This window comes from Dendrobates tinctorius, unplaced genomic scaffold (assembly GCF_039654945.1).
Source record: "Dendrobates tinctorius isolate UK_male_01 unplaced genomic scaffold, ASM3965494v1 ptg000046l, whole genome shotgun sequence".
In the NCBI taxonomy this organism is placed as follows: domain Eukaryota; kingdom Metazoa; phylum Chordata; class Amphibia; order Anura; family Dendrobatidae; genus Dendrobates; species Dendrobates tinctorius.
Window position 1 is genome coordinate 18,901,013 of NW_027361714.1, and position 26,700 is coordinate 18,927,712.

General features: G+C 42.1%; 1 protein-coding gene across 1 annotated transcript in view; it reads right to left on the reverse strand.

Moving 5' to 3' along the window:
• The window catches only part of LOC141089606 (uncharacterized), a 154,825-nt gene that overhangs the window by 98,512 nt on the left and 29,613 nt on the right, over positions 1–26,700 (reverse strand). Inside the window, exon 6 of the mRNA XM_073576114.1 lies at positions 25,213–25,263. Within this exon, the coding sequence (XP_073432215.1) occupies positions 25,213–25,263 (51 nt within the window). The remainder of the gene's footprint in view (positions 1–25,212; positions 25,264–26,700) is intronic.

Here is a 26,700-nt window from a genome sequence, read left to right on the forward strand (position 1 = left end):
TAGTCTCCATTTAGACAAAAAATATCCTCCTACAGCCCCAGGAAATAAAAGAGGAAAAAATATATGAAAAAAAAAATTCTGACACCTTTTTTTTTAAATTCTTTCTTTCTTTAGAGTACCCTAGAGTCTACAGTTAGGCTGGTGATTCTGTTAGGAATGGGTCACTGAGGAGGATAGCAGGCCAGACTAAGCCACAGAAAACCAGAGAGGTTGGTAACTAAGCGGATGCAGACCCCTGATCCTGTCCACACAACTAGCAGTAGCCATGGAGCGTACCTATGATGAACCTAGATGCCTCGGCACAGCTGGAGAGCTACCTAAGCCTAAAGCAAGAAAGGGGAAATCTAAACTGCCCCGGAGCAGACCCCAAAGGAATAGATAGCCCCCAAACATATATTGTCGGTGAGACAAGATGAAAACACAAACGCAGGCAGAAAAATAGACTGAGCAAACAATGGGGCCCACACGCACTAGACAGGACAGGAAAGGAAAGACACTGTCTGCAATCACACAGAAAACTCTGCAAAAAGTCCAACACGTCTGATGCACAAAAACACTGAAGTCGCACAACTTCGCCCGCACTATAGCAGCACTCTGGTATATTCTGAAAGCAAAGCAAAAAGAGACCAATATAAAAGGGGACAAAACAAACTGGCACATGCAGTAACATATGGGCGGTGATTCAGTACAACCCCAGCCAGAGCTAGCTGATCCGCACAAAGCGGAGATAAACAAAACCAGATCAAACGTAAACAGAATAGCAAATGAACCACTTAGCTGAACATGTAGGGAAAGAGCAGGAGACATCAGACCTCAGGAGGCACAGGAAGAAAATCACCAGCAGGGATAGAGGGAGTCAGCTGTCTTAAATCCCAATCATAAACCCCAGATCTCCAATCGTCTTCCTCATTATCAGGTGGCAAGCCTCTGTCAATCAGATCAGCTCCACTACCTCCAGTAACCACCAGAGGGAGCCCAGAAATAGAACTCTCAATCTGACCAGCTCCAACATCTTCAGTAATGACCAGAAGGAAGCCGGAGAGAGAATTCACAACAGTCATGAGGGTGTTGAAATATTTTTGTTTGGAGTGGCGAAAGGCAGAGTTGTATGTTTTAAGCACAAACTAGTAATGGATGATTATAATTTTTTATATAAATTGCACTGAAAATTCAAGCAAATTGCACAATTACACAAAGAAATCATTGCAAAAAGCCTGAAAATAGAGTGTACCCTTAATACATTTGGTCCCTTTCACCAGGACATATTTGTATGAAACTGTATGAAAAAACTTAAAAATTCAGTTGCTTGGTCTTTATTATTTAAAAATATTACTTTAGATAAGCTAGACCTCTGTCTTTCAAATACAGAACTACAAATCACCTATATAGACGTAAAGCTCAATGACAAAAATGCTAGCTTCCTACAACCAGAAATATAGAAAATTAAAGAGGACCTTTCACCTTTTTTTCACATTGAACTGGATCTATGATGTAATAATGACTGCAGCGAAGAATAACACTTTATTCATTTCACCTCTTTTTATCAAGCAGTTTTTATTTTTATGTCCAAGTGGGAATTACCAAATAAATTTCACTTGGGTGTGTACTTCTTCCTCTTTCTTACTCTGCTTAATCATAAGCTGGCAGCAGCACACTGGGGAAAGAAGAAAATGTCCCCGCCATAGCAGTGACAATCTGCTCTCCTCACCACTGTGATGACTTGTGCTGGAGCTCAGCAGACCTGAGTGTGATTAACTTATCAGTTTTCATATCTGGTAGATTCATCACATACATTTCTAGTAGCCCTCCTCTTAATATGCTGTCAGCTATGCCAATCATATGCAGGCATCCACATGCAAAGAGAAAAAGCCCACTCCCCCACTATAGTTTAGAGCAGGCTCTGTGGAAGACATAATGACACAGTCTGCTCTCCTTACTACATGTGATGGAGCACAGTTGACCTGAGTGTGATCAACAGCTTTCAACTTTTATCTCCAGCAGTCAGTGTGGAGTAGGAGTAGAACAGCAAAGTTGGCAACATTATATTTGGCAAAACAAATGTGCATTTGGTCCTGCCAATAAGGCTTTTTGGAATTTGATTAGAGAACTGCTGTGTTTGCAACAAGACTCAGCTTTGCATAACTGCTCCACCACTCACATTGATTTGTGGAGATGAAAGAAAAGCTGTCAGTTAACCATACTGAGCTTCCCAGTTCTCCAACACATGTCATCCTATTGCAGTGAGTATAGCAGACTGTTTGTCAAATATATTGTGGGGGCATACTCCTTTTTCTCAAGTGTGTTGATACCTGCTTATGATTGCTCAGCATCAGAAAGAGGAAGAATTATAAGCCTTCAGTAAAATCTCCCTGTTAATGTCACTTGGACTTAAAAAATTAACCATCGAAGTGCCAAATATTTTGTTTCCTAAAATCGCTTAAGAGGTGAAAGAAAATGTTTAATTTTGTTCGGCAGCATTATTACTACGAGGTCAATTCAATATGAATAATTTTGGGGAAGGACCATATGAAAGATTATATCCTGTTTTGTAAACCCATTTTTTTGTACAACATCTGTTATTGGGGTCTGTTAGTGGTTGCCTGGCAGTTTTAAAAATGTCTACCGCAGATAAGCTTGCACTGACTACTCCATCAGGTCCCAGGGGAGATATTAGCTCCCTTGATCCATCCTCTGTGTCTAACTATCGCCCCATATCTCTTCTCCCTTACTCCTCAAAACTACTGGAAGAGCATGCATATCTTGGACTGTCCTCCCACCTCTCCTCCTGTTCCCTCTTTGACCGGTTACAATCTGGCTTCCGACCGCATCACTCAACTGAAACTGCCCTAACTAAAGTCACTAATGACTTACTAACCTCCAAGAGCAAGTGACACTTCTCTTTCCTCCTTCTCCTGGACCTGTCCTCTGCCTTCGACACCGTAGACCATTCCCTCCTGCTACAGACTCTCTCATCTCTTGGCATCACAGACTTGGCCCTATCCTGGATCTCATTATACCTAACAGACCGAACATTTAGTGTCTCTGTCTCACACACCACTTCCTCACCTCGCCCCCTGTCTGTTGGTGTTCCTCAAGGCTCTGTCCTAGGACCTCTACTATTCGCCATCTACACCTTTGGCTTGGGACAGCTCATAGAATCCTACGGTTTGCAGTATCACCTCTATACCGATGACACGCAGATCTACCTATCTGTATCCAACCTCGCCTCCTTGCTGACTGAAATCCCACAATGTCTGTCTGCTATCTCAGCCTTCTTCTCTGCTCGCTTTCTTAAAATGAACATGGACAAAACAGAATTCATCATCTTACCCCATCTCACGCTACCCCTCCACCAGACCTATCCATCAATGTCAATGGCTGCTTTCTTTCCCCAGTCCCGCACGCTCGGTGCCTTGGGATGATCCTCGACTCTGCGCTCTCTCTCAAACCATATATCCAAGCCCTCGCATCCTCCTGCCGCCTCAAAATCAATAATATTTCACGGATCCGCTCAATCCTCAACCACGAAACAACAAAAACACTAGTGCATGCTCTTATCATCTCCTGCCTTGACTACTGCAACCTCCTACTCTCTGGCCTCCCCTCTAGCACTCTGGCTCTGCTCCAGTCCATCCTACACTCTGCTGCCCGACTAATCCACCTGTCTCCCCGCTATTCCCCAGCCTCCCCCCTATGCCAGGCCCTTCACTGGATTCCTATTGCCCAGAGGCTCCAATTCAAAACCCTAACCATGACATACAAAGCCATCCACAACCTGTCTCCTCCATACATCTGTGACATGGTCTCTAGGTACCTACCCACACACAACCTTCGATCATCTCAAGATCTCCTTCTATATCCCCCTTATCTCTTCTTCCCACAACCGCATACAAGACTTCTCCTGTGCTTCCCCCATACTCTGGAACTCTCTGCCGCAACACATCAGACTCTCACCATCAACGGAAACCTTCATGAAGAACCTGAAGACCCACCTGTTCCGACAAGCCTACAGCCTGCAATGATCCTCGGTCTACTGAACCACCGCACGACCTGCTCTACCCTCTCCTACTGTTATGATTGAGTCACCGTAGGAGGCAAAAATAGAAATGCTAGCTAAGTCCAGAAAACCAGAGAAGTTGGCAGCTATCGGATTGCAGACCCCTGAACCTATCAACACAACTAGCAGTAGCCGTGGGGGGCTCCTACGATGCCCTAAGCCCCTCGATCACAGCCGGAGGACTACATAGCCAAAAGACAGAAAGTGAAATCTAAACTGCCCCAGAGCAGACCCCAAAGCAAAAGGAAGCCCCCCACATATAATGACGGTGAAGCAAGAAGAAAGAACAAAACACAGACAGAAAGATAGACCGAGCAAAGATGGGGCCCACGCTAGCTTAGATAGGAAAGGACAGGAAGGCTGCTGTCTGCAATCCGTGAAAAACCCTATGAAAATAAGAGCCAACCAACTGACAGTAAAAAAGGCCCTGAAGACGCTAGGCTTCAAAAAAGCTATGTCAGTACTCAGGAATATTCTGAAGACAGAGCAACAGGCAAAAGGAGATTCAGCTCACCCCAGCAGGGAATGGCAGAATCCAGAAAAGCAAGGAAAACAAAACACTAATGCAAAAAGGCAAAGCAGAAATCTTAGCTTTAGATGAGCAGGAATCAGACTGGTTTCCTAGAAGTCCACAGAGAAATCACCCGCAGGCCAGAAGGGCGTCGGCAGCCTTATATCCAGTCATCAACTCCACTCAGCCAGTCATCATCATCAGCCCCAGGTGTCTGACAATCAGGCTCACTACCTTTCTTCACCAGAAGAGGGATTTCCCCGGGCCTCAGTAGTGAAGGGGAAAATGAACTCACAACAGTACCTCCCCCTTGAGGAGGGGTCACCGAACCCTCAACCACGCCACCAGGGTGATCAGGGTGAGCCCGATGAAAGGCACGCACCAATCTTTTGGCATGAATATCAGAGGCAGAGACCCAGGAATTATCCTCCTGACGATAACCCTTCCACTTAACCAAATACTGGAGTCTCCGTCTAGCCAGACGGGAATCCAGTACTTTCTCTACCTCATATTCCATGTTACCTTCAACCAATACAGGGTCTGGAGGTGCAACCCCCGGAACAACAGGTTCAACAAACCTCTTCAACAAAGATTTATGGAACACATTATGGATTTTAAATGTGACAGGAAGAGCCAAACGAAAAGAGACCGGATTAATAATCTCCAAAATCTTGTAAGGTCCAAAATGAAATTACTGGTATTGAAAGGTAACTTCACATCTCAGATAGAGAGACGAGTTTGGGAGTACAAATTTATGACGAACTTTGACACTCTCAGTGCTGGAATGAATGTGTCGCATGGATTTATGTCTTTTTACATCAATTAAGGAATTTCCTTTTAAAACCTTGCAGGGCAACACAGAACTAGACCCCAATCAGAGGACCATAAAACATCCAGACTCCTTATCTATGAACTGGTCCAATGTTTATATTTATGTTTCTCCCTCTCCCATATTGATAGTTCTGCTTCACGTCACTTGTCTTATCTATTGCATTTTTTCTAGGCTGTATTGTGCATAAATATGTGACTTCAGATTTTGTATTAGTCTAGCCTGATGAAGAGACCTGAGTAGTCTCGAAAGCTTGCAATGTATTACCATCTTTTCAGTTAGCCATTAAAAGGTATCAACTACTGAGGACTCTCAATCCTGAATATTTTTCTATCTACTGGCTAACACGGTACAAAGATATACATCTTTCCTGTATCATGTAAGGTCCAATAAATCTAGGCTTAAACTTAGGAGAAGCCACCTTCATAGCAATATTTTTTGATGATAACCACACCATATCACCAACCTTAAATTGGGGACCAATGGTCCTATGTCGGTTGGAAAACCGCTGGGCCTTTTCCTGGGAGAGAGATAACTTATCCACCACTTGGTCCCAGATCTGGTGCATTCTCTCCACCACAGTGTCAACCCCTGGGCAGGTAGAGGGCTCCACCTGCCCTGAAGAAAATCGAGGATGAAACCCAAAGTTACAAAATAAAGGAGACATCAAAGTGGCAGAACTAGCTCTATTATTTAAAGCAAATTCGGCCAAGGGCAAAAATGAAACCCAATCATCCTGATCAGCAGAAATAAAACATCTCAAATATGACTCCAAGGTCTGGTTTGTTCTCTCTGTCTGCCCATTGGTCTGAGGGTGAAAAGCAGAGAAGGACAACTGAATTCCCAGCTTGGAACAGAAAGTTCTCCAAAATCTAGACACAAACTGGACTCCTCTGTCAGATACAATGTTCTCAGGAATCCCGTGCAAGCGAACCACCTGTTGTAAAAACAGGGGCACCAATTCAGAGGAAGACGGCAACTTAGGGAGTGGTACAAGATGAACCATCTTAGAGAACCTATCACAAATCACCCAAATAACAGTCATCCTTTGAGAGACAGGCATATCAGAGATGAAATCCATTGAAATATGGGTCCATGGCCTCTTGGGGACAGGCAAAGGCATCAACAACCCACTAGAGCGAGAACACGATTTAGACCGGGAGCACGTCCCACAGGACTGCACAAAATTCCTGACATCACGAGACAAGGAGGGCCACCAAAAAGACCGACTCACCAGATCTCTAGTACCAAAAATACCTGGATGACCAGCCAAAGCAGAGCAATGAACTTCAGACATCACTCCCTTCTTCCACTGGTCAGGAACATACAACTTTCCACTGGGACAACGCTCAGGTTTGTCCTCCTGGAACTCTTCCAGAGCACGTCTCAAATCGGGCGAGATGGCAGAAAGAACTACCCCTTCGCCTAAGATGGTAGCAGGCTTGGTCACCACAGGAGAATCAGCAAAGAAGCTCCTAGAGAGGGCGTCAGCCTTGACATTCTTAGTTCCAGGAAGAAAAGAAACCACAAAATCAAAACGTGTAAAAAACAAGGCCCACCTAGCCTGTCTAGGGTTCAAGCGCTTAGCCGACTCAAGGTAAATCAAATTCTTGTGGTCAGTGAGGACCACGACTTGATGCTTAGCTCCCTCCAACCAATGTCTCCACTCCTCAAATGCCCATTTCATGGCTAACAGTTCCCGATTCCCCACATCATAGTTACGTTCAGATGGAGAGAACTTTCGGGAAAAGAAAGCACAGGGATTCATTTTAGATGTTACAGGATCCTTTTGGGACAAAACAGCTCCTGCACCAATCTCAGAAGCATCCACCTCTACCTGGAACGGAAGTGAGACATCAGGTTGCCGCAAAACCGGGGCGGAGGAGAATCTTCGCTTCAGCTCCTGAAAGGAAGAAACAGCCTCCAGAGACCAATTTAACACATCAGCACCCTTCTTAGTCAAATCAGTCAATGGCTTGGCAATACTAGAAAATTTTGCTATAAATTTCCGATAAAAATTAGCAAAACGCAAAAACTTCTGGAGGGCCTTCAAAGAAGTGGGCTGAACCCAATCGTAAATGGCCTGTACCTTGGCCGGGTCCATTTCAATAGTTGACGGGGACAAAATAAATCCCAAAAAAGAAATCCTCTGTACTCCAAAAAGGCATTTAGATCCATTGACATACAGGGAATTCTCCCTCAAGATCCGGAACACAGTCCGAATATGTTCCACATGAGAATCCCAATCCTTGGAGAAGATCAAAATATCATCCAGATAGATAATCAAAAATTTATCGACAAAATCTCGGAAAATATCGTTCATGAAGCACTGGAAGACAGAAGGGGCATTAGTGAGCCCAAAAGGCATCACCAGGTACTCAAAATGTCCCTCCGGAGTATTAAACGCCGTCTTCCATTCATCCCCATGCTTAATGCGAATAAGATTATACGCCCCCTAAGGTCAAGCTTGGTAAACCAGCAAGCACCTTTAACTCTGGAGAATAGATCAGAAATCAGGGGTAATGGATACTGATATTTAACAGTAATTTTGTTGAGAGCACGATAATCAATACAAGGTCTTAATGATCCATCCTTTTTGGCTACAAAAAAAAAACCGGCACCTAAGGGTGACGAGGATGGTCTAATATGACCCTTCTCCAACGCCTCCTTAATATAGGATCGCATAGCCTCGTGCTCGGGTACAGATAAATTGAAGAGCCGACCCTTGGGAAATTTACACCCCGGGCTCAGTTCAATAGCACAGTCATAACTCCTATGAGGAGGCAGAGACGCAGACTCATTCTCACTAAATACATCATAAAAGTCCGCCAAATAATCAGGAAAATCATGCGACTGAGGAGAGGTGGAAAACACCGGAGCCTCACTAAAGGCACACCGACAACCCCAACTCACCACAGACACAGATTTCCAATCCAAAACTGGATTATGAATTTGTAACCAGGGAAACCCCAGAACAATAGTATCATGCAGATTATGTAACACCAAAAACCTGCAATTTTCTTGATGGTCTGGGGCGACCCGCATTACCACCTGGGTCCAAAACTGAGGTTTATTTTTAGCCAAAGGAGTAGCATCAATCCCCCTCAAAGGGATAGGCATCTGCAGAGGTGTCATCGGAAATCCACAACGTTTAGCAAAATCCAAGTCCATTAGGTTTAGAGCTGCTCCCGAATCCACAAAAGCCTTGATGGAAAATGTGGACAGGGAGCAGATCAGAGTAATTGCCAGAAGAAACTTAGGTTGAACACCACCAACAGAAAACGTGTGTGCAAAGCGTTTCTCGCGTTTAGGACAGACAGAAATAATATGCGAGGCATCTCCACAGAAAAAGCACAATTTATTACGCCTTCTGAACTCCTGACGCTGCTCTCTGGAAAAAAACTCTATCACATTGCATAGGTTCAGACATCTGTTCAACAGGTGGCAACACCTCTCGTGCAGCTCTGCGTTCGCGTAAACGCCTATCAACCTGAATGGCTAAAGACATAGAATCGTCAAGACCAGAGGGAACAGGAAATCCCACCATAGTATCTTTTATGGCTTCTGACAACCCCTTCCGAAAGAGAGCAGCCAAGGCATTATCATTCCAGGTAGTAAGTACTGCCCACTTTCGGAATTTTTGACAGTACAATTCTGCAGAATCACGACCCTGGTTCAATGCCAGCAGGGTCTATTCAGCCTGATCAATGGCATTAGGTTCATCATACAACAACCCCAAGGCCTGAAAAAATGCGTTCACATTAGTCAGAATAGGATCATCTGGTTTCAAAGAAAACGCCCAATCCTGGGGATCGCCACGCAGCAAAGAGATGACAATTTTAACCTGCTGCGCGGAGCTCCCTGACGAGTTAGGCTTCAAGGCAAAAAATAATTTACAATTATTTTTGAAATTCAAAAATTTAGACCGATCCCCAAAAAATACATCAGGTGTAGGAATCTTTGGTTCAGCAGCATGTGAATGAGCAAGGTAGGCGGAAATTCCCCGCACTTCCGCAGCGAGCTGCTCCACACGATCAGACAATTGCTTTATCTCCATTGAGAGAAAAAAAAAATCCCCCTACGGCCTCAGAGATATAGAGGAAAAAATATACACTTTTTTTTTTATACAATTCTTTCCTGCTATTGAGTACCCTAGAATCTGCGGTATGGCGGGTGATTCTGTTATGATTGAGTCACCGTAGGAGGCAAAAATAGAAATAGAAATGCTAGCTAAGTCCAGAAAACCAGAGAAGTTGGCAGCTATCGGATTGCAGACCCCTGAACCTATCAACACAACTAGCAGTAGCCGTGGGGGGCTCCTACGATGCCCTAGGCCCCTCGATCACAGCCGGAGGACTACAAAGCCTAAAGACAGAAAGGGAAATCTAAACTGCCCCAGAGCAGACCCCAAAGCAAAAGGCAGCCCCCCACATATAATGACGGTGAAGAAAGAACAAAACACAGACAGAAAGATAGACCGAGCAAAGATGGGGCCCACGCTAGCTTAGATAGGAAAGGACAGGAAGGCTGCTGTCTGCAATCCGTGAAAAACCCTATGAAAATAAGAGCCAACCAACTGACAGTAAAAAAGGCCCTGAAGACGCTAGGCTTCAAAAAAGCTATGTCAGTACTCAGGAATATTCTGAAGACAGAGCAACAGGCAAAAGGAGATTCAGCTCACCCCAGCAGGGAATGGCAGAATCCAGAAAAGCAAGGAAAACAAAACACTTATGCAAAATGGCAAATCAGAAATCTTAGCTTTAGATGAGCAGGAATCAGACTGGTTTCCTAGAAGTCCACAGAGAAATCACCCGCAGGCCAGAAGGGCGTCGGCAGCCTTATATCCAGTCATCAACTCCACTCAGCCAGTCATCATCATCAGCCCCAGGTGTCTGACAATCAGGCTCACTACCTTTCTTCACCAGAAGAGGGAGTTCCCCGGGCCTCAGTAGTGAAGGGGAAAATGAACTCACAACATCCTACTGTATCCTCACCCATCCCTGTAGACTGAGCCCTCGTGGGTAGGGTCCCTTCTCCTTATGTACTTGTGTGTCCCTTGTCTTACACGTTTATTATACTTGTCTATATTTCCCCTTTTCACATGTAAAGCGTCATGGAATAAATGGCGCTATATAAATGCATAATAATAATAATCTTTTAACCTTTGTATAGGGATATGGATTTACAAAGGTAACCACAGTTGGAGTTCCTGGCAGGTGGTGCAGCTGACAGGAATGGTCAGGTCACTGGGTCAGATTCAGGAAAGCATACAAAGTGCAAAATCAAAACATAGAAGAATGGTCAGGAAATAGTATAAAGTAGTATTGAATATCGAGGCAATATTGACTACTACTGGCACAGGAAAGTGAGTCTCAACAGATTAGGTATGAAGACATCCAGCATATTAACTAGCGAGGAATTAAACCTCAAGCTTCCAGGCTAAGCAAAGTACAAGTCTGAGTGGTAAAGCAGGGTTGCTCTATAATCACCCTGTGCTACCCAACAACCAAAGTAGAAATAAAGGGGACAGACATATCCCTGGATGTCATAGCTAAAAGTTCACTAATCAGGATTCTCATCTCTTGATCAGAGTAGAGAGCAGTTCAAAATAGATTTATCTTAATGGAGGCCCTGTCTTGTCTTGAACTAACGTACAGCCATTTGATTTTAATGGACATTGTGAAATGCTTCATATCCCCTTTGATGGGACTACAGAGAAACTGGACACTTTGCCTATAGGTTTGCCCACCTGATCTTCTACTCTGTTGATCATTGGAGGTCCCAACAAGAGAACACTTAATCTACTTATCATTTGTAAGATTTTTCTTACAAATAGGGATTAGTCAAATAGGAGAAGTATTTTAAGAATCTTAAAATGCAGTAAGTTGCTATGCTAATTTTAGAGTTTTGAATTAAAAAGTGATACAAGATCAATAAAATATATAAAAAAATAAATCAGCAGCACATATTTTTGGAGTTTTTCAAATGTATCAATCACAATACGGTAGTGTGTTTACTACAATCATCTTCAATTACTTAAAAAAAATCTATTATTAATTTACCCTTATGAACTAAAACGAAACGGGAAAAAATGCAAAGTGAATTAAGAGTCCATGGGAATGTAAGAAAAAAAAGAACATAAGGCAAATACATAATATCTCAAAATGGAATTTTTTTTCCTAACCTCTTATGCAAATTACTAATTTTGTGCACAACAAATGTAGCAAATGTTAACCTGACAAAACACACATTGCATACCAATATAAAGCAAACTATCAAGATGCAATAAACATTAACTTGGTATTCACCAAAGTACAAGTCATTAACCCCTTTACCCCAAGGGTGGTTTGCATGTTTATGACTGGGCCAATTTTTACAATTCTGACCACTGTCATTTATAAGGTAATAACTCTGGAATGCTTTCATGGATCCTGGTGATTCTGACATTGTTTTTCTCGTGACATATTGTACTTCATGGTAGTGGTAAAATTTCATTCATATAACTTGCGTTTATTTGTGAAAAAAATGGAAATTTAGTGAACATTTTGAAAATTTCACAACTTTCCAACTTTGAATTTTTATGCCCTTAAATCACAGAGATATGGCACACAAAAAAAATTAATAAGTAACATTTCCCACATGTTTACTTTACATCAGCACAATTTTGGAACACATTTCTTTAGCAAGTTATAAGGGTTATTTTACCAAGCGTGACAGATGAAATTGGACTGCAAAAGTTGTTGTGCAATTTGTCTTGAGTTCGCTGATACCTGATATGTGGGGGGCAACCACTGTTTCAGCACATGGCAGAGCTTGGAAGGGAATGAGCGCCGTTTGACTTTTTCAGTGAAAAATTGGCTGGAATTCAGATTGGACACAAAATCATGTTTGGAGGGTGCAATTTGTCCAGAGTACACTGATACTCCATATGTGGGGTTAAATGACTATTTGGGCACATGGCAGAGCTCAGAAGGGAAGCAGCGCCATTTGACTTTTTTGGCTGTAATTGAGATCGGACGCCATGTCGCGTTTTGAGAGCCCCTGATGTGCCTAACCAGTGGAAACCCCCCACAAATGACACCATTTTGGATACTAGAACCCCAAGGAACTTATCTATATGTGTGGTAAGCACTTTGAACCCTAAAGTGCTTCACAGAAGTTTATAACGCCAGAGCATGAAAATAAAAAATCATATTTTTTCCACAAACATGATCTTTTAGTCCCCAATTTTTTTATTTTCCCAAGGGTAACAGGAGAAATTGGACCCCAAAAGTTGTCCAATTTGCCCTGAGTACGCTGATATCCCATATGTGGGAGAAAACTACTGTATGGGCACACGTTGGGGCTTGGAAGGGAAGTAGTGATGTTTTGGAATGCAGACTTTGATGGAATGGTCTGCGGGTGTCATGTTGCCTTTGGAGAGCCCCTGATGTGCCTAAACTGTGGAAACCCCCCACCTGTGACTCTATTTTGGAAAATAGATCGCCCAAGGAACTTATCTAGATGTGTGGTGAGCACTTTGAACCCCCAAGTGCTTCATAGAAGCTTATAATGCCCGGGCATGAAAATAAAAAAAATCATATTTTTTCCACAAACATGATCTTTTAGTTACCAATTTTTTTATTTTCCCAAGGGTAACAGGAGAAATTGGACCCCAAAAGTTGTCCAATTTGTCCTGAGTATGCTGATACCCCATATATGGGGGTCATCCACTGTTTGGGCACATAGCAGAGCTTGGTAGGCAAGAAGCATCGTTTGACTTTTCAGAGCATAATTGGCTGGAATTGAGATCAGATGCCATGTTGCATTTGGAGAGACCCTGATGTACCTAAGCAGTGGAAACCCCCCAATTCTAACTCCAACCCTAACCTCAACACACCCCTAACCCTAACCTCAGCCCTAACCCTAGCCCTAACCCTAACCCTAGCCCTAGCCCTAACCCTAATGGGAAAAGGGAAATAAATCATTTTTTCTTTTATTATTTTTCCCTAACTAAGGGGGTGATAAAGGGGGTTTGATTTACTATTTATGGTTGGTTTTTATGTTTGGCAGCTGTCACGCGCTAAAAGACTCTTTATTGTAAAAATAGTTTTTTCATCACCACATTTTGAGAGCTATAATTTTTCCATATTTTGACGCACAGAGTCATGCTAGGTCTTATTTTTTGCGGGACAAGTTGACGTTTTTATTGGTACTATTTTCAGGCACGTGACTTTTTTGATCGCTTTTTATTCTGATTTTTGGGATGCAGAATGAACAAAAACCAGCATTTCATGAATTTCTTTTTGGGGGGCGTTTACACCGTTCCACATCTGGTAAAATTGATAAAGCGGTTTTATTCTTCGGATCAGTATGATTACAGCAATACCTCATTTATATCTTTTTATGTTTTGGTGCTTTTATGCAATAAAACTATCTTATATAAAAATAATTATTTTTGCATCGCTTTATACTGCGAGCTATAACTTTTTTATTTGTTTGCTGATGATGCTGTGTGGCAGCTCATTTTTTGCGGGACAAGATGACATTTTCGGCAGTGCTATGATTATTTATATACGTCTTTTTAATCACACGTTATTACACTTTTTGCTCAACGGTATAATGATAAAGCATTGTTTATTACCTTTCTTTTTTGTTTTTTTTAAGGGGTTCACTAAACGGGTTAACTAGTGGGACAGTTTTATAGGACAGATCCTTACGGATGCGGCAATACAAAATATGTGCATTTTAATTTTTTTTTATTTAGAAAACAAAAGAATTTATTAGGTAATTTTTTGTTATTTAGTTATTTAGGAATTTTTTATAAATTAGTTTTATACATGATTTTTTTTACACTTTATTATAATGTCCCAACGTGGGACATTACTGTAAAGTGTCAGATCACTGATCTGACACTTTGCAGTTCACTGTGTCAGATCAGCGATCTGACAGGCACTAATGACGCTATCTCAGCGCCTGCTCTCAGCAGGCACTGAGAAAGCCACCTCCCTGCAGGACCCCGAAGGCCCCATGGCCGTATTGGATCCGGTGCCTGCAGGGAGGAGACTCTCGGTAGTGTGAGCACATTGCACTGCTCTGTGGGTCTTAGGGAAGCGCGCAGGGAGCCCTCTCCCTGCGCGATTCTTCCCTATGCCCCAGTACACTGCTATCATGTTTGAGCTCAGTGTGCCAGGGGTTATTGTGACTGCCCTTGGCACATAGTGCCAGGTGTCAGCTGTGATAATCAGCTGACACCCGGCCACGATCAGCGGCGCCCCTGAGAGCGCTGCTGATCGCTATGACATACTATCCCGTCCATGGGAATTAAGTCCCAGATCACATGGATGGGATAGTACGTCAGATGGCACAAAAGGGTTAAAGAGAGCTTATCACAAGGTTCATGCTGCCCAAACCATGGCCATCTTGAAACACACTGTTACTGCTTGATTGCAGCTCTTTATGTTTTACTTTGAAATTCTGCAGCATAGTCCTGGCCCAAGTGGACACCGTACAGTTACTTACTGCCACAGGACCCCAAAAAGTATAGTTAACTCTGAGGCCTCATTGGCACCCTTATCCTCTGGCCTAGAGTTAATATGGAGGCCAAGATGCAAAGGAACAGCAGTGCAAAGGACTGGACAGTGGGCATGGATCAATGGGAGCAGTTGAAGAGGTAAGAGGTGAGGTGGGTTTAAGTATTTTTATTTTACTTTACGTGTTACTTTCACTATGTTCTGGATTCCGGAGAGACTTCAAAGCATAATAATTGATGAAAAATTTTCTGAGAATAACTTCTTTGTGAATCGAATTTCCAGAAAACCTCTGCACTAAAAAGAGAGCTGGATTTTTGTCAGATTCTCTCATCTCTATAAATATAGTATATATCACTGTAAGCTTTACTTTGCTAGCTGATGAAACTACAGATATTACGTATTGTGATCCCAACACACATATGCTTACACAACAAATCCTGTGACCAAAGATGAATCCTATGAAGTTTGTATGAATAAATCGATGTATTCCAAGTGCTCCAATATTTATCGACATTCTAGAAATGTACTAAATGTATTGTTGACAAGGATAATTTACTTTCTGCATTGTTCTTCCTATTTTGTGTCGAACTTCAAAATTTAATACAATGACAGCACATAGGTATGAAATAACTTTTAGGACATATTGGAGTTCATGAATATCATAGGAAGATCAATTTCCATTTTTTACACTTATTGTTCAAGTTGAAAATTATAAAATTTATTATATAAAAAAACACATGTGGCTGAATGTTTGTTCAATATTTCACACAATAAAATGATTTTAAATGTGAAAAAATGTTTGTACATATACCCTTACCAAGGTTAGTTAAAACATCACAGGTAATGGCATGCATTAATATTAGGAAATGCTACCACCTTTCATAAAAAAAGTTATCGGCACAGCTGTGCTAACGGGAGAGATTTGTCAAGAAAAGCATTTTGCATTCTATTTCTGAACCTATAATTGGAATAAGGTTATTCAAATCTATTAAAAGCCATATGGCTCTTAATAAATGTTGTGCATTTTTGGGCTTGTGGCTGAAAATGAAATTTACACCAGCCACAAAATGGGATAGATGTCAGCTACAATGAAGTCCAGTGTTCTGACATACAGTGTAGAAAATGTGTTGGATGATGATTGCCCTTGCCCTCTTTATTCTATGCACTACCCACTGTTTAAAACAGTGAAGGGGATGACAAAAAAATTTAAACTTTTTTTGCGCAAAATGTTGAGAATATCTGATACCAATGTATAAATGAGATTTGATAAACTTTTTTCCACTTTACTGGTACTATCATATATTGTGGATTTTACATCTTGAAATCCAGATGTACAATCAGCAGTGTATAGTCTCTATGTAGACATAGGCAAATGGATCATTTAGACAGGCTAATAATCAGGAATGAGCATTTTTAGGAATGCTAATTTCCCAAATATTGACATATTTGATAAGGTTGGCAATTACACCTACAATTGAACTAAATGTTTTTTGTTGAATGAGGTAACTTTTAAGCTACTTGAAAATCAACTGAAAGACAACATAATCATATATAAACAGGATATGTGCTGCAGAGAACATGATGGTCCATTTTCTCAGAATGATCAGCCTAATTACAGAGGTATTTTCAAGTTATTCCATTTTCACGGGATAAGTGATAACTTTCCAATTGATGGGGTTCCAACCACCATGGCCCCCAGCAATTCCAATAAATGAGGCTTTGAAAATTCAGAGATGAGCAGAACAGAGGTCAGTCATGGAGACTGCATCTTCACTATTTCTAATGGGAGTGCCAAAGACCAGCCGAGAGCAGTGATCTGCAGTCCCGGAAGCTCCAATTAAGAGTGAATGGAATAAACAATACTACATTGAGCTCGAGTTCATTAGAGCACTGGTTCTCATGATCACTGGGGGATACATAAATCTGAGCACCAGTGTTTGGAAAATTATATAAAAAAGCCAAGAAGCCAGCGCTGCCTATGGTTAGTATGCAATACATAAAGTGCATATGCACATATTGGTTTCTAACTGCACTTTATACTGAGACATTTGGCAAACAATTGATCAATTCTTTGAGCCACCCTGCCATGTCATGGCATTCTCAGATGGGGCAGTCCTACTCTACATTTTGTCCGGGTGTCTTGTCCGGACCTGGTTGGCCTTTATCTGTGCTCGCCCTGTTTCAGAAAAACTTCAGGTACATTTGCATTTAATATTGTCTTGCTTTTAATACATTTAGGAGGCTGTAATGGCACAGCATATATAAAAAATGTAGAGTAGGGCTGCCCCATCTGAGAATGCCTTGGCATGGCGGGTTGGCTCAAAGAATTGATCAATTGTTTGCCAAATGTCTCAGTTTAAAGTACACTTAGAAATTAATATGTGCATATGCACTTTATGTATTGCATACTAATCATAGGCAGAGCTGGCATCTTGGCTTTTCTATTTGCAGATAACTTTTAAACTTGAGACTACCACTTTAAATGACCGCTGATTGGATAAACTTACATATAGGAGATCAGTGGTCATTAATAACCACTGTTGGACATCTAAATGAGCACAAAGTCTGTTGTAGATATTGCTGTAGCTGATACAGAGAGCAAAATTCTATATACCGTATTTTCCGCTTTGTAAGACGCACTTTTTTTCCCCCAAAATTGAGGGGAAAAAGGGGGTGCGTCTTACAAAGAGGATATACATTTGCGCTGCCACTGAGGGTACTTGCCGCGGCACTCTGTGCCCTGATGCTGCCGCTGCGCTGTCCGCCACCGCCGTGCTCCTGTCCCCCGGTGGTTTCTTCCGCCCCACCGCTGCCGCCGCGCTCTGTCCCGTTCAGCGTGGGGGGGTCTCTGTCGCTCCATGCCTGCTTTCTTCCTGGAAAATGGCCGCCGCGCATGCGCAGACGGACATCTCGGCACTGAAATCTCGGGAGATGAGATTTCAGCGCTGAAATTTCAGTGCCGAGATGTCCGTCTGCGCATGCGCGGCGGCCATTTTCCAGGAAGAAAGCAGGCATGGAGCGACAGAGACCCCCCCACGCTGAACGGGACAGAGCGCGGCGGCGGCGGTGGGGCGGAAGAAACCACCGGGGGACAGGAGCGCGGCGGTGGCGGACAGCGCAGCGGCAGCATCAGGGCACAGAGTGCCGCGGCAAGTACCCTCAGAACGGGACAGAGCGCGGCGATGGCGGCAAACACCGGGGGGACAGAGCGCGGTGGTGGCGGTAAGAACCGGGGAGAGCGCGGCGGTGGTGGCAAGCAGGCATCGGGGGACAGCGTGGCGGTGGTGGCAAGCACTGGGGGACAGAGTGCGGCGGTGGTGGCAAGCAGGCACCGGGGGACAGAGCGTGGCGGTGGTGGCAAGCATCAGGGGACAGAGGGCGGCGGCAGTAACAGACACCGGCAGCGGCACGCTGCACATCAAAACACCCCCTCATCCCAGCAGCAATGTTCCACTCCGGCCTCCTCCATCACCACCCCTGGAAAGCAATAAGACGCATGGATTATAAGATGCACCACCATTTTATTAAAAATAAAGTTTTTTTCCTATTTTTCTCCTCAAAATTTGGGGTGCGTCTTATAATCCAGAGCGTCTTATAAAGCGAAAAATACGGTATTCATTTAATTATACTAGAAATGGTGAGAATGACTTTTTTTGCAGATTTTTTTACAATTTATTTTATACTTAAGAATCTGTTTTGTTTCATGAGTAAATTATTAATTTCTGTGTGTGTTAAAAATCACAGAACAGTAGAAAAATATTAACCTTGTCGCCATTCAGAGAATTACTGCTCAGTCATGGCATTTTTAATAAATTGAATACATTTTCTAAAGTTTATTAGGTAATTTTGCAAGATTCTATTAAAATGTTCTTATTTCATGCATCATAGAATCTTTACAAGGTACTTTGTTTTACATTTTCACTCAATAACCATAGAAACTTTTTCCCTAGATTATTTTACAGAAAAAGACAATTTTGAAATTTTGTAAGTAAAGATGAATTAATAAAATTTGTGCCCAATTTTTAGAAATTTACTGAACCTGTTGAATTCGAAGAATTTGATATTTGCTTCTAGAGGATCAATTAAAATGGCCACCACTATTTTACACATTGCAGAAGATTGCAACAGCTAGAGAAGGCTTACATGGCCATGTGGCTTTCTCCATAATGCCTTGCAGCTATAAAATCACATAGTTTACCACAGCCAAGCAGGGGACACTACTATAGCTTCAATAAAAGCATAAACAGAGAATGCAGCAGCTATTCTGTGAGTGTGAAAGACACACTAGATCTGGCAGTGATTTTCACAGTGATTATTGTGCTGCTGATACGTTTTTACTGAAACAGACCTCCAATATTGCTAAAAGAAAAAATAATTACTCTCAAAGTGTGATTGTTACATATTACTGATTTGGATACCTGTTATATTAGTCTTATGTGATACATATACATGTCACATTAATACTGCAGCCAGTTGTCATATTTGTTTTCTTTTGTTCCCGTTGTTTTTTGAATGTTTATGTCCAGTTTCTCAGTTGGCCCTTTTTCGGATGGGGGCGAATTGTGTAAAAAATACAAAAGAAAACCCATAGTCAAATTTGACATTAGAGATGAGTGAATAGAATCCTCAGATGAGTAGGTTTGAGCTGAATTTCTTGATATTTACTGTTCCATGCTATTTCTAACATTTTGAGATTTGATTTGTTATTTGCAAAAAAGTTGCCAATTTCTGCTCATTTCTTAGACACCTGTTGTTTTTTGTTTTGCCATGTACCTAGCATTCCTTGGTGGACCCTTTTGTGGATGGGGGAATTATGATAAAAATAGCAAAGAAGTTAAAACAATTACATATATTTAGCTGTGTGGCTGCCTGTCTTACAAAGTGTGCATGAGGGTTGTGTTAAATGTCACATTGTATAGCTCCTTGTCAACTACAACTGGGCAACTTAGTAAGCGACAATGCTAAAACATTGTGTCTGTCATGGTTTTTGCAAAGTATGTTCCTTGCATAGAGCATGTCATCTATTTGATTGTACAAAGAGAAGGCTGGTAGTGCAATAAGAGACTGCGCAGCAGCGCAGTCTCTTATTGCACTACCAGCCTTCTCTTTGTACCAAGTCCTTGGACCTTGTGCAGACTGCTGCAGCTGTTTTATGCGATTATAGGTGTTGTGACTCTCACAACCCTATCAGGTGAGCCTAACACTTGCTGTGCACTCATCTACTTTCCATACAGACCTACGCATTGGAAGCGCCCTGTCTCCCCCTTATCTATTTGATTGTGCAACATTTTTTAAAGTAATATACCCACTTGAACAAGATGGTACTCATGGGCAGGAAAGTGGTTTGACAATTCAACCATTATTAGTTGGCAAAGAATGACTTCCAGGATTTGCAGCAATAATACAGAGTCGCATATGATTTGCAACAGTGCTACATGATGAAAATCAGTGCTGCATATACTGGAGCATCTGTATGAGCAATGTACAGCAGTGATGTAACTGATTATATTATGCTACAAAGAAACTAGAATTTATGTTAACTTGAAATCTGCCATTCACAGGTGATGATGGATGCCTATCAATTGCTGAGGCCTATTCAAAGGTTCAAAATTTGTCATCAGAGGCAACTTTGGCATCAACAATGTCATTCCAGTTTTAAGTATTTTGGAAAAAATATTTATAAAGGAAGAAAACGGAGTGGAAGAAGCAAATACAAAAAATTTTCTGGCTTCCCTAGGTCCATTGAATCCCTATAGTGCTTCCACTGCTATAGTTACAAAGTATAAAAGTATTTTTTTGCTTTACTGCCAAAAATTTCCTTTGCCTCAGCTTAAAAAGTAAGCCATTGTTTCCATGATTACTGATTTATCCATCTAAATCATTTTTGGTAAAAGAAACTGTAATGATAATGCAAGATATGACGTAAGATTCCCCTGGTGATCACATTCTCTGGAACAGTCAAGTCTCTGGCTATTCTCACACTGAACTCTGCTATGCCCAGCTGTGAGGGATTTGACCCCCTTCCTCTTCGTAGGGTCCCGTTAAACTAAACGACACACCAATGATCCCGACAACGATATGACCTGGTCAGGATCGCTGGTGTGTTGCTACATGATCGCTGGTGCGCTGTCAAACAGGCAGATCTCACCAGCGATCACGACCAGCGACGATGCCGGTAACAAGCATGTGCGTCACTTAGTTACCCGCTGTTTACCTTGGATACCAGCGTGCTCGTGCTGGGAGCTGGTATCCAAGGTAAACAGTGGGTAACTAAGCGACATGCATGCTTAGTTACCCGCTGTTTACCTTGGATACCAGCTCCCAGCATCTGCTTACAGCGCTGGGAGCTAGCTAATCGATCGTCTCCCGCTGCCACATGCAGCGACGCATGCTGGCCAGCGGGAGACCATCTATCAAAAAATAGCCCAGGACATTAGCGCACGATCAGCGATACCCGGCGGGGGCGATCGCTGATACGTGTCACAGCGAGATCGCTGTTGCATCACAAAACTTGTGACACAGCAGCGATCTCGCTAGCGATCTTGCTTAGTGTGAGAGGGGCTTTAGCCTGTCAGCTGCAGCTTTGTATTCTCTCACTAGCAGCTTGTAACATGAGACCACTGGCTTCCTGCCTCACGGCAGGGGTCCCTTTTGTCTCTTCTACCATATGCAGCTACTTTCATATACAATACTGGGGATCTAATCATTTGGTCATAAAATGCGATGCGTTTATGGTAAAGACATGGAAACTACATTTCTGCGATGTGCGCCGACCCAGCTTCCTAGCCCATGTTTTTCACGGTCCAAGCACCAACAGAACCCGAGAAATGGATTTCTCCTGAACCGTGTGAAATAATTAGTCCTTGTTTGGTCTTGAATTATTGCCAGCAACGAGCTGGAAAAGATGATACTATTTGCGTTTCTATACGAGGTACCCTCGGCGAGATACGACTATTATCAGTGTTCAGAACCAAAATTGCAACTTAGAGACAGGGGGAGGACCCAGGTAACTCAGCCCCTTCAGTGATGTCACTAGCCCAAAGCTGTAAGGTATTGTCCCTTAAACCTTCATTCATTCTAGTCTGGGATGCCATGCCAGTAAGATCTCAAATGAATGGTGACGTGTGGCTCATCCTCCCCGCATGGTTCTGCCTGAAATGATCTAAGCATTATGTAAGTGTATTCTCTGTTTTAACCCTTATTTTATTTGTAATCGAATTGTACATATTTTATTTGTCTCATCTTGTTAAAACCTTTTTATCTTCTGTGAACACTGCCCATCTTCTGGGAATAAACTATAAAATTTATTAGTTCAGTCTCTGCTCTGTGATGAATTCATGCACCTATAAGCTAATTACGCTGCTGATTTGGGTTTGCTTTGAACCCCTCTATTAATTTTAAATATTAATCAGAGAAATCTGAAGCTGGTGGCAGTGAAGTGTGTTTTGGCTGGGTGGGCTAGCTGGCAGCGATGGAAAGGGGTTTTATAAGCTTTTGTGTGGCTGCGGCCAGAGCATTTATAATTCCCTTGCTGCAGTGTGCCCTACAGCCAGTCCACAGTGAGCGTCCCTTCCGGCGACCAATTATCCCAGGTGTACTACCCTGACTGACCAGAGGGTAAGGGGGGGACGCCGGAGAGTTGCAAGTTCCAAAGGGGAACTGGAAAGTGGGATATACATAAATCCCGACAGCTTGTAACATATTGTGGCAGTGGTGGGATAACTAAAATAAGCCTCCTGAGGTAAATTGTTAGGACAAGACTAGCTTGCTGTTTTTTATCACATGGTGCCAGTGGTGGGATAACTAAGATAAGCCCCCCCGGTGCCTGTGATAGCCGTGTGCGACCAAAGGTCACATCCCCTGGTCTGTGACATATTGGTGGTACCCGGAGCGATTGTGACAGAAATGAAAAAGAATATTTTCATGAGCATTCACTAGGATACATTTCCCCTGTGGATGTGTGCATAGTACTGGACACCAAATGCAAATCTTTTTGTTTGCTTCATAACTACTATTTGTTTCACTATCCTTATAATTTTGGTGAAAGTGAAATGAAAATTCAGTGATGTGAATTTCCATGATAGTCCCCTGCGAGGGATAGAGCCCCATGCGCATAACTGAGCACAAAAATGCGCATAACTGAGCACAAAAGGCTGACCTTTTTTTCTATTTAAAATAATACAGTATATGATGTTAAAATTCCTACTATCAGTCATGTGATAATCAAATGTTTATCCAAGCTGTATCAAGATGATGTTCTGAAAAAGTGGTAAATTTTAGTCACAACAGCACTCTACTAACCAGCTTTTTATCACCCAATCTGAATAGGGATAATGCTGCTTTCTTTATGAAGCTTACTTTATAATTATGCTTAATTCCGCTTTCCCAACAGGTCTAGAACAGATTTTAGCCTTCACTATTGTGCAATTTGTCAGTGTTGGGTATTCTCTTTGCTATTAATAATTTTTCTTTTGATTTTTTGTACATATTAATATTTTATTAATTGTTTTCAGTAAAATATTATGTCTAATTACCTTTCTGGTGTAGGGGAGATGACTTTTTGTCTGTGTGGTTTTTATTTCCCCCTTATTCCATTATACTCTATGTCAGGGGTCTCCCAACCTGTAGCTCGGGAGCCATATGTGGCTCGCGATCCCATCAATTGTGGCTCGCGGCTGTCTGCTAGCTTGGTGCATTAGCTCCAGGTCTAGCAAACAGATATGAAGAGCACATCTAAAAATGGTGAATTTTCTGAGTAGTCCTGCACAGAAGAGCAGACCTGGATGCGCATATACTGGTCTCGGGGGTTTAGATAAAATTTAGGTATGGTACGTTGGAGACAGGATGATATTACTGGTCAGAGGAGGTGCTTGAAGCTGGATGTGACATTGTGCTGGGAGTACTTGATGGGAGGGTGCTGAATAGGGGAATTGTGGGAACCCCTCAATCTTGGTATACTGCTTCAGGGTGATTTCTGTAGAAAAGCTGTGGTTATTTTCATTATTCCCATGAGGGCTTTGGTTGCATTACTGTGATTAGGGCAGGAGCTGGATGTAGTTCACAACCCACTCTCGGAGCTGTATGTGGCTCGTGGCCTTCTCACTGAACTGAATGTGGCTCTCAAGATCAGAAAGGTTGAAGACCACTGCTCTAGGTCATAATGAAAGCGCCACGCAAGAATTTTTTTTTCAGAGCTTGAGTGGTGCTTCTAAGATAAAGTCCCTGACTGTAGTCTTATACTTACCCGCCACTGTCTTAACCTTCTATTGACACCAGTCCGGTCCTGTGGCACCAACTTGACACTGCAACTTTGAACTGGCCATAAGTCAGAAGTAATAGTCACTGCTCTCGATGCAATTCTATATGAGCCAGAACAAGGATCACTTAGACTTACATTAAAAAGTGACCTCCAGCAAACACTGAAGCTGTTAGGTCACAAGCTACTGTAGACCGATGGGAGTGGTGGCGATAGAAGGTAACTATGGCTATGGGTAGAATTAAGAGTAGGTGCAGGGACCTTAGATTAGAAGCACTATTCCAGCACTACAATAAAAAATACTTGAGTGGTGCTTTAATGATCATTTAAGGTTTTTTCAAATAAAAATAATTTTTAGATTCTAAGGACATTGTGTTGGATTGAATTATTCTTTTTTTATTGAATTTATAAGAGTTCCTGATCTGTGACACTTGGACAGGTGAGCCGCATATCCCTCTGCATTTATGCATAGATACTATCTAGTGGAGAGTTTCTCAACTCTAGTCCTCAAGGTCTACCGATAGATTATGTTTTTAGGGTTTCCTTAGTATTGTATGGGTGATAATTCAATCACCTGTGCAATACTAAGGAAATCCTGAAAACATGATCTGTTAGTAGGCCTTCAGGACTAGATTTGAGGAATACTGGTTTAGTAGATGTAAGAACCATACATGTATCTTCAGAGCAATGAAAGGCTTTAGAGTGCTTTTGGTTTGATGCTAAATGATTCACAAGATTCAAACTTTCTGGAAAAATTCACCTGAGCTGGTGAATTTAAATTTCAAAACATTTGGTCATCTCCAGTTTAATAAAATATGTGTAGAAAATCAATACATCGTATTTAACAAACTCTTGATAGAATATGATAGGGATTAAGCAGATCTTGGATGTGTTAATTGTTCAGCAGAAAACAGGATATAAAGCACTGGCAATGCATGAGATCAATATGAAGAATTAGAGGACAGGCTTTTTGCTGTCTTGCTGAATGGGAATAAATTATTTGAATTATTTTTTATTAAAAAGAAAAAGCCAAAATTCTCACTGTACCTTGCCTTGCTGCCTTAAGCACTTCTTCCTCTTGTTCTTTCGTCAGTCCGTCTGCAAATTATAGTTAAGACTTAATCACTTTTTCTCTGCGTGTAAATCATGCAACATTGTAACGCAAGGTTTTCCAAAATAGACAATAATGCTTTAATCTCATTAGCAGTTAACTATCTCTCACAATGCACATGAACACTGAAAATAAATGCGAGTAATTATTTATTGTAAGTTTCACTAAAGGCCCCGTCACAGACAGCGATCTCGCTAGTGAGATTGCTGATTTTGTGATGCCACAGCGATCTCGCCAGCGAGATCGCAGTGTGTGACGGGTATCAGCGACTGGCCCCCCTGCTGGTTATCACTGATCGTGCTCGATCGGCCTGGGCCATTTTTCCATCACTGGTCTCCCGCTGGCCAGCACGCATCACTACGTGTGGCAGCGAGAGACCAGCGATCAGCGACTCTGGGCGCTGGTTTCTAATGTAAACATCGGGTATCCAGGAGCCGCGGCTCCTGGATACCCGCTGTTTACCTTGGAAACTGGTGTACACGCTGGTTTCCAAGGTAAACAGCGGGTATCCAGGAGTCACGCGGCTCTTAGATACCCGATGTTTACCTTGGAAACCATCGTCCAGCGTCGCTGGTCCTGATCGCTGGAGGGGCTGTCTTGTGACAGCTCACCAGCGATCAGTCTAACGATGTCCCAGCGATCTCATCATGTCGGATCATTGGTGGGATTACTGGGACATTGTTATGTGTAACGGAGCCTTTGCAATATATTACTTGTTTTTATTCAATGACTATATAGTGGTTGTAGATAGAGAAAACACAATATGCTCTTTAAGCATAGTTTAAGTAAATATCCCCAATTTTATTTGTATGCTTTTAACAGAATAATGCTCATCAGAAAATAATCAAATCTGTCTTACAGTTAAAACTGCTTTTGCTGGCCATAGCAATCAATCAGAATTCAATCCCAATATCATCAGAGCAGTTTAAAAAAAGTAAAATAGTATGTGTCCCATGATATCCTTTCCTGGCAATGTAATGGTACTCTATGACTAGGGCAGTATTGCTATTCATGAATGTGTCCAAAACCATATTCAGTTCAAACAAAGAGTTGTGATAGTGGAGGCCTATGTACCCACAGACTCATTTATAGAAACATAAGACTGTAAAGAAAGAAACTAACAAGAGACTTGAGATTTGACTTCTATTGTTGAAGACAAAACAGGATAGGATTTTAAAAAGGCTAAGAAAATTTATTCAAAAAAATCCCAGCAGCTGCACACTAGCAGGACTACATTTTGGCCCATTCTTCCACATAAACACTCTTCAACTCCTGATGGTTCTATGGGCTCCTTCTGTGAACTCTAAGCTTTAGTTCCTTACGTAAGTTTTCTATTCAATTCACATCTGGTGATTGGCTGGGCCATTCTAGCAACTTAATTTTCTTTCTCTGAAACCAATTAAGATTTTCCTTGGCTGTGTGCT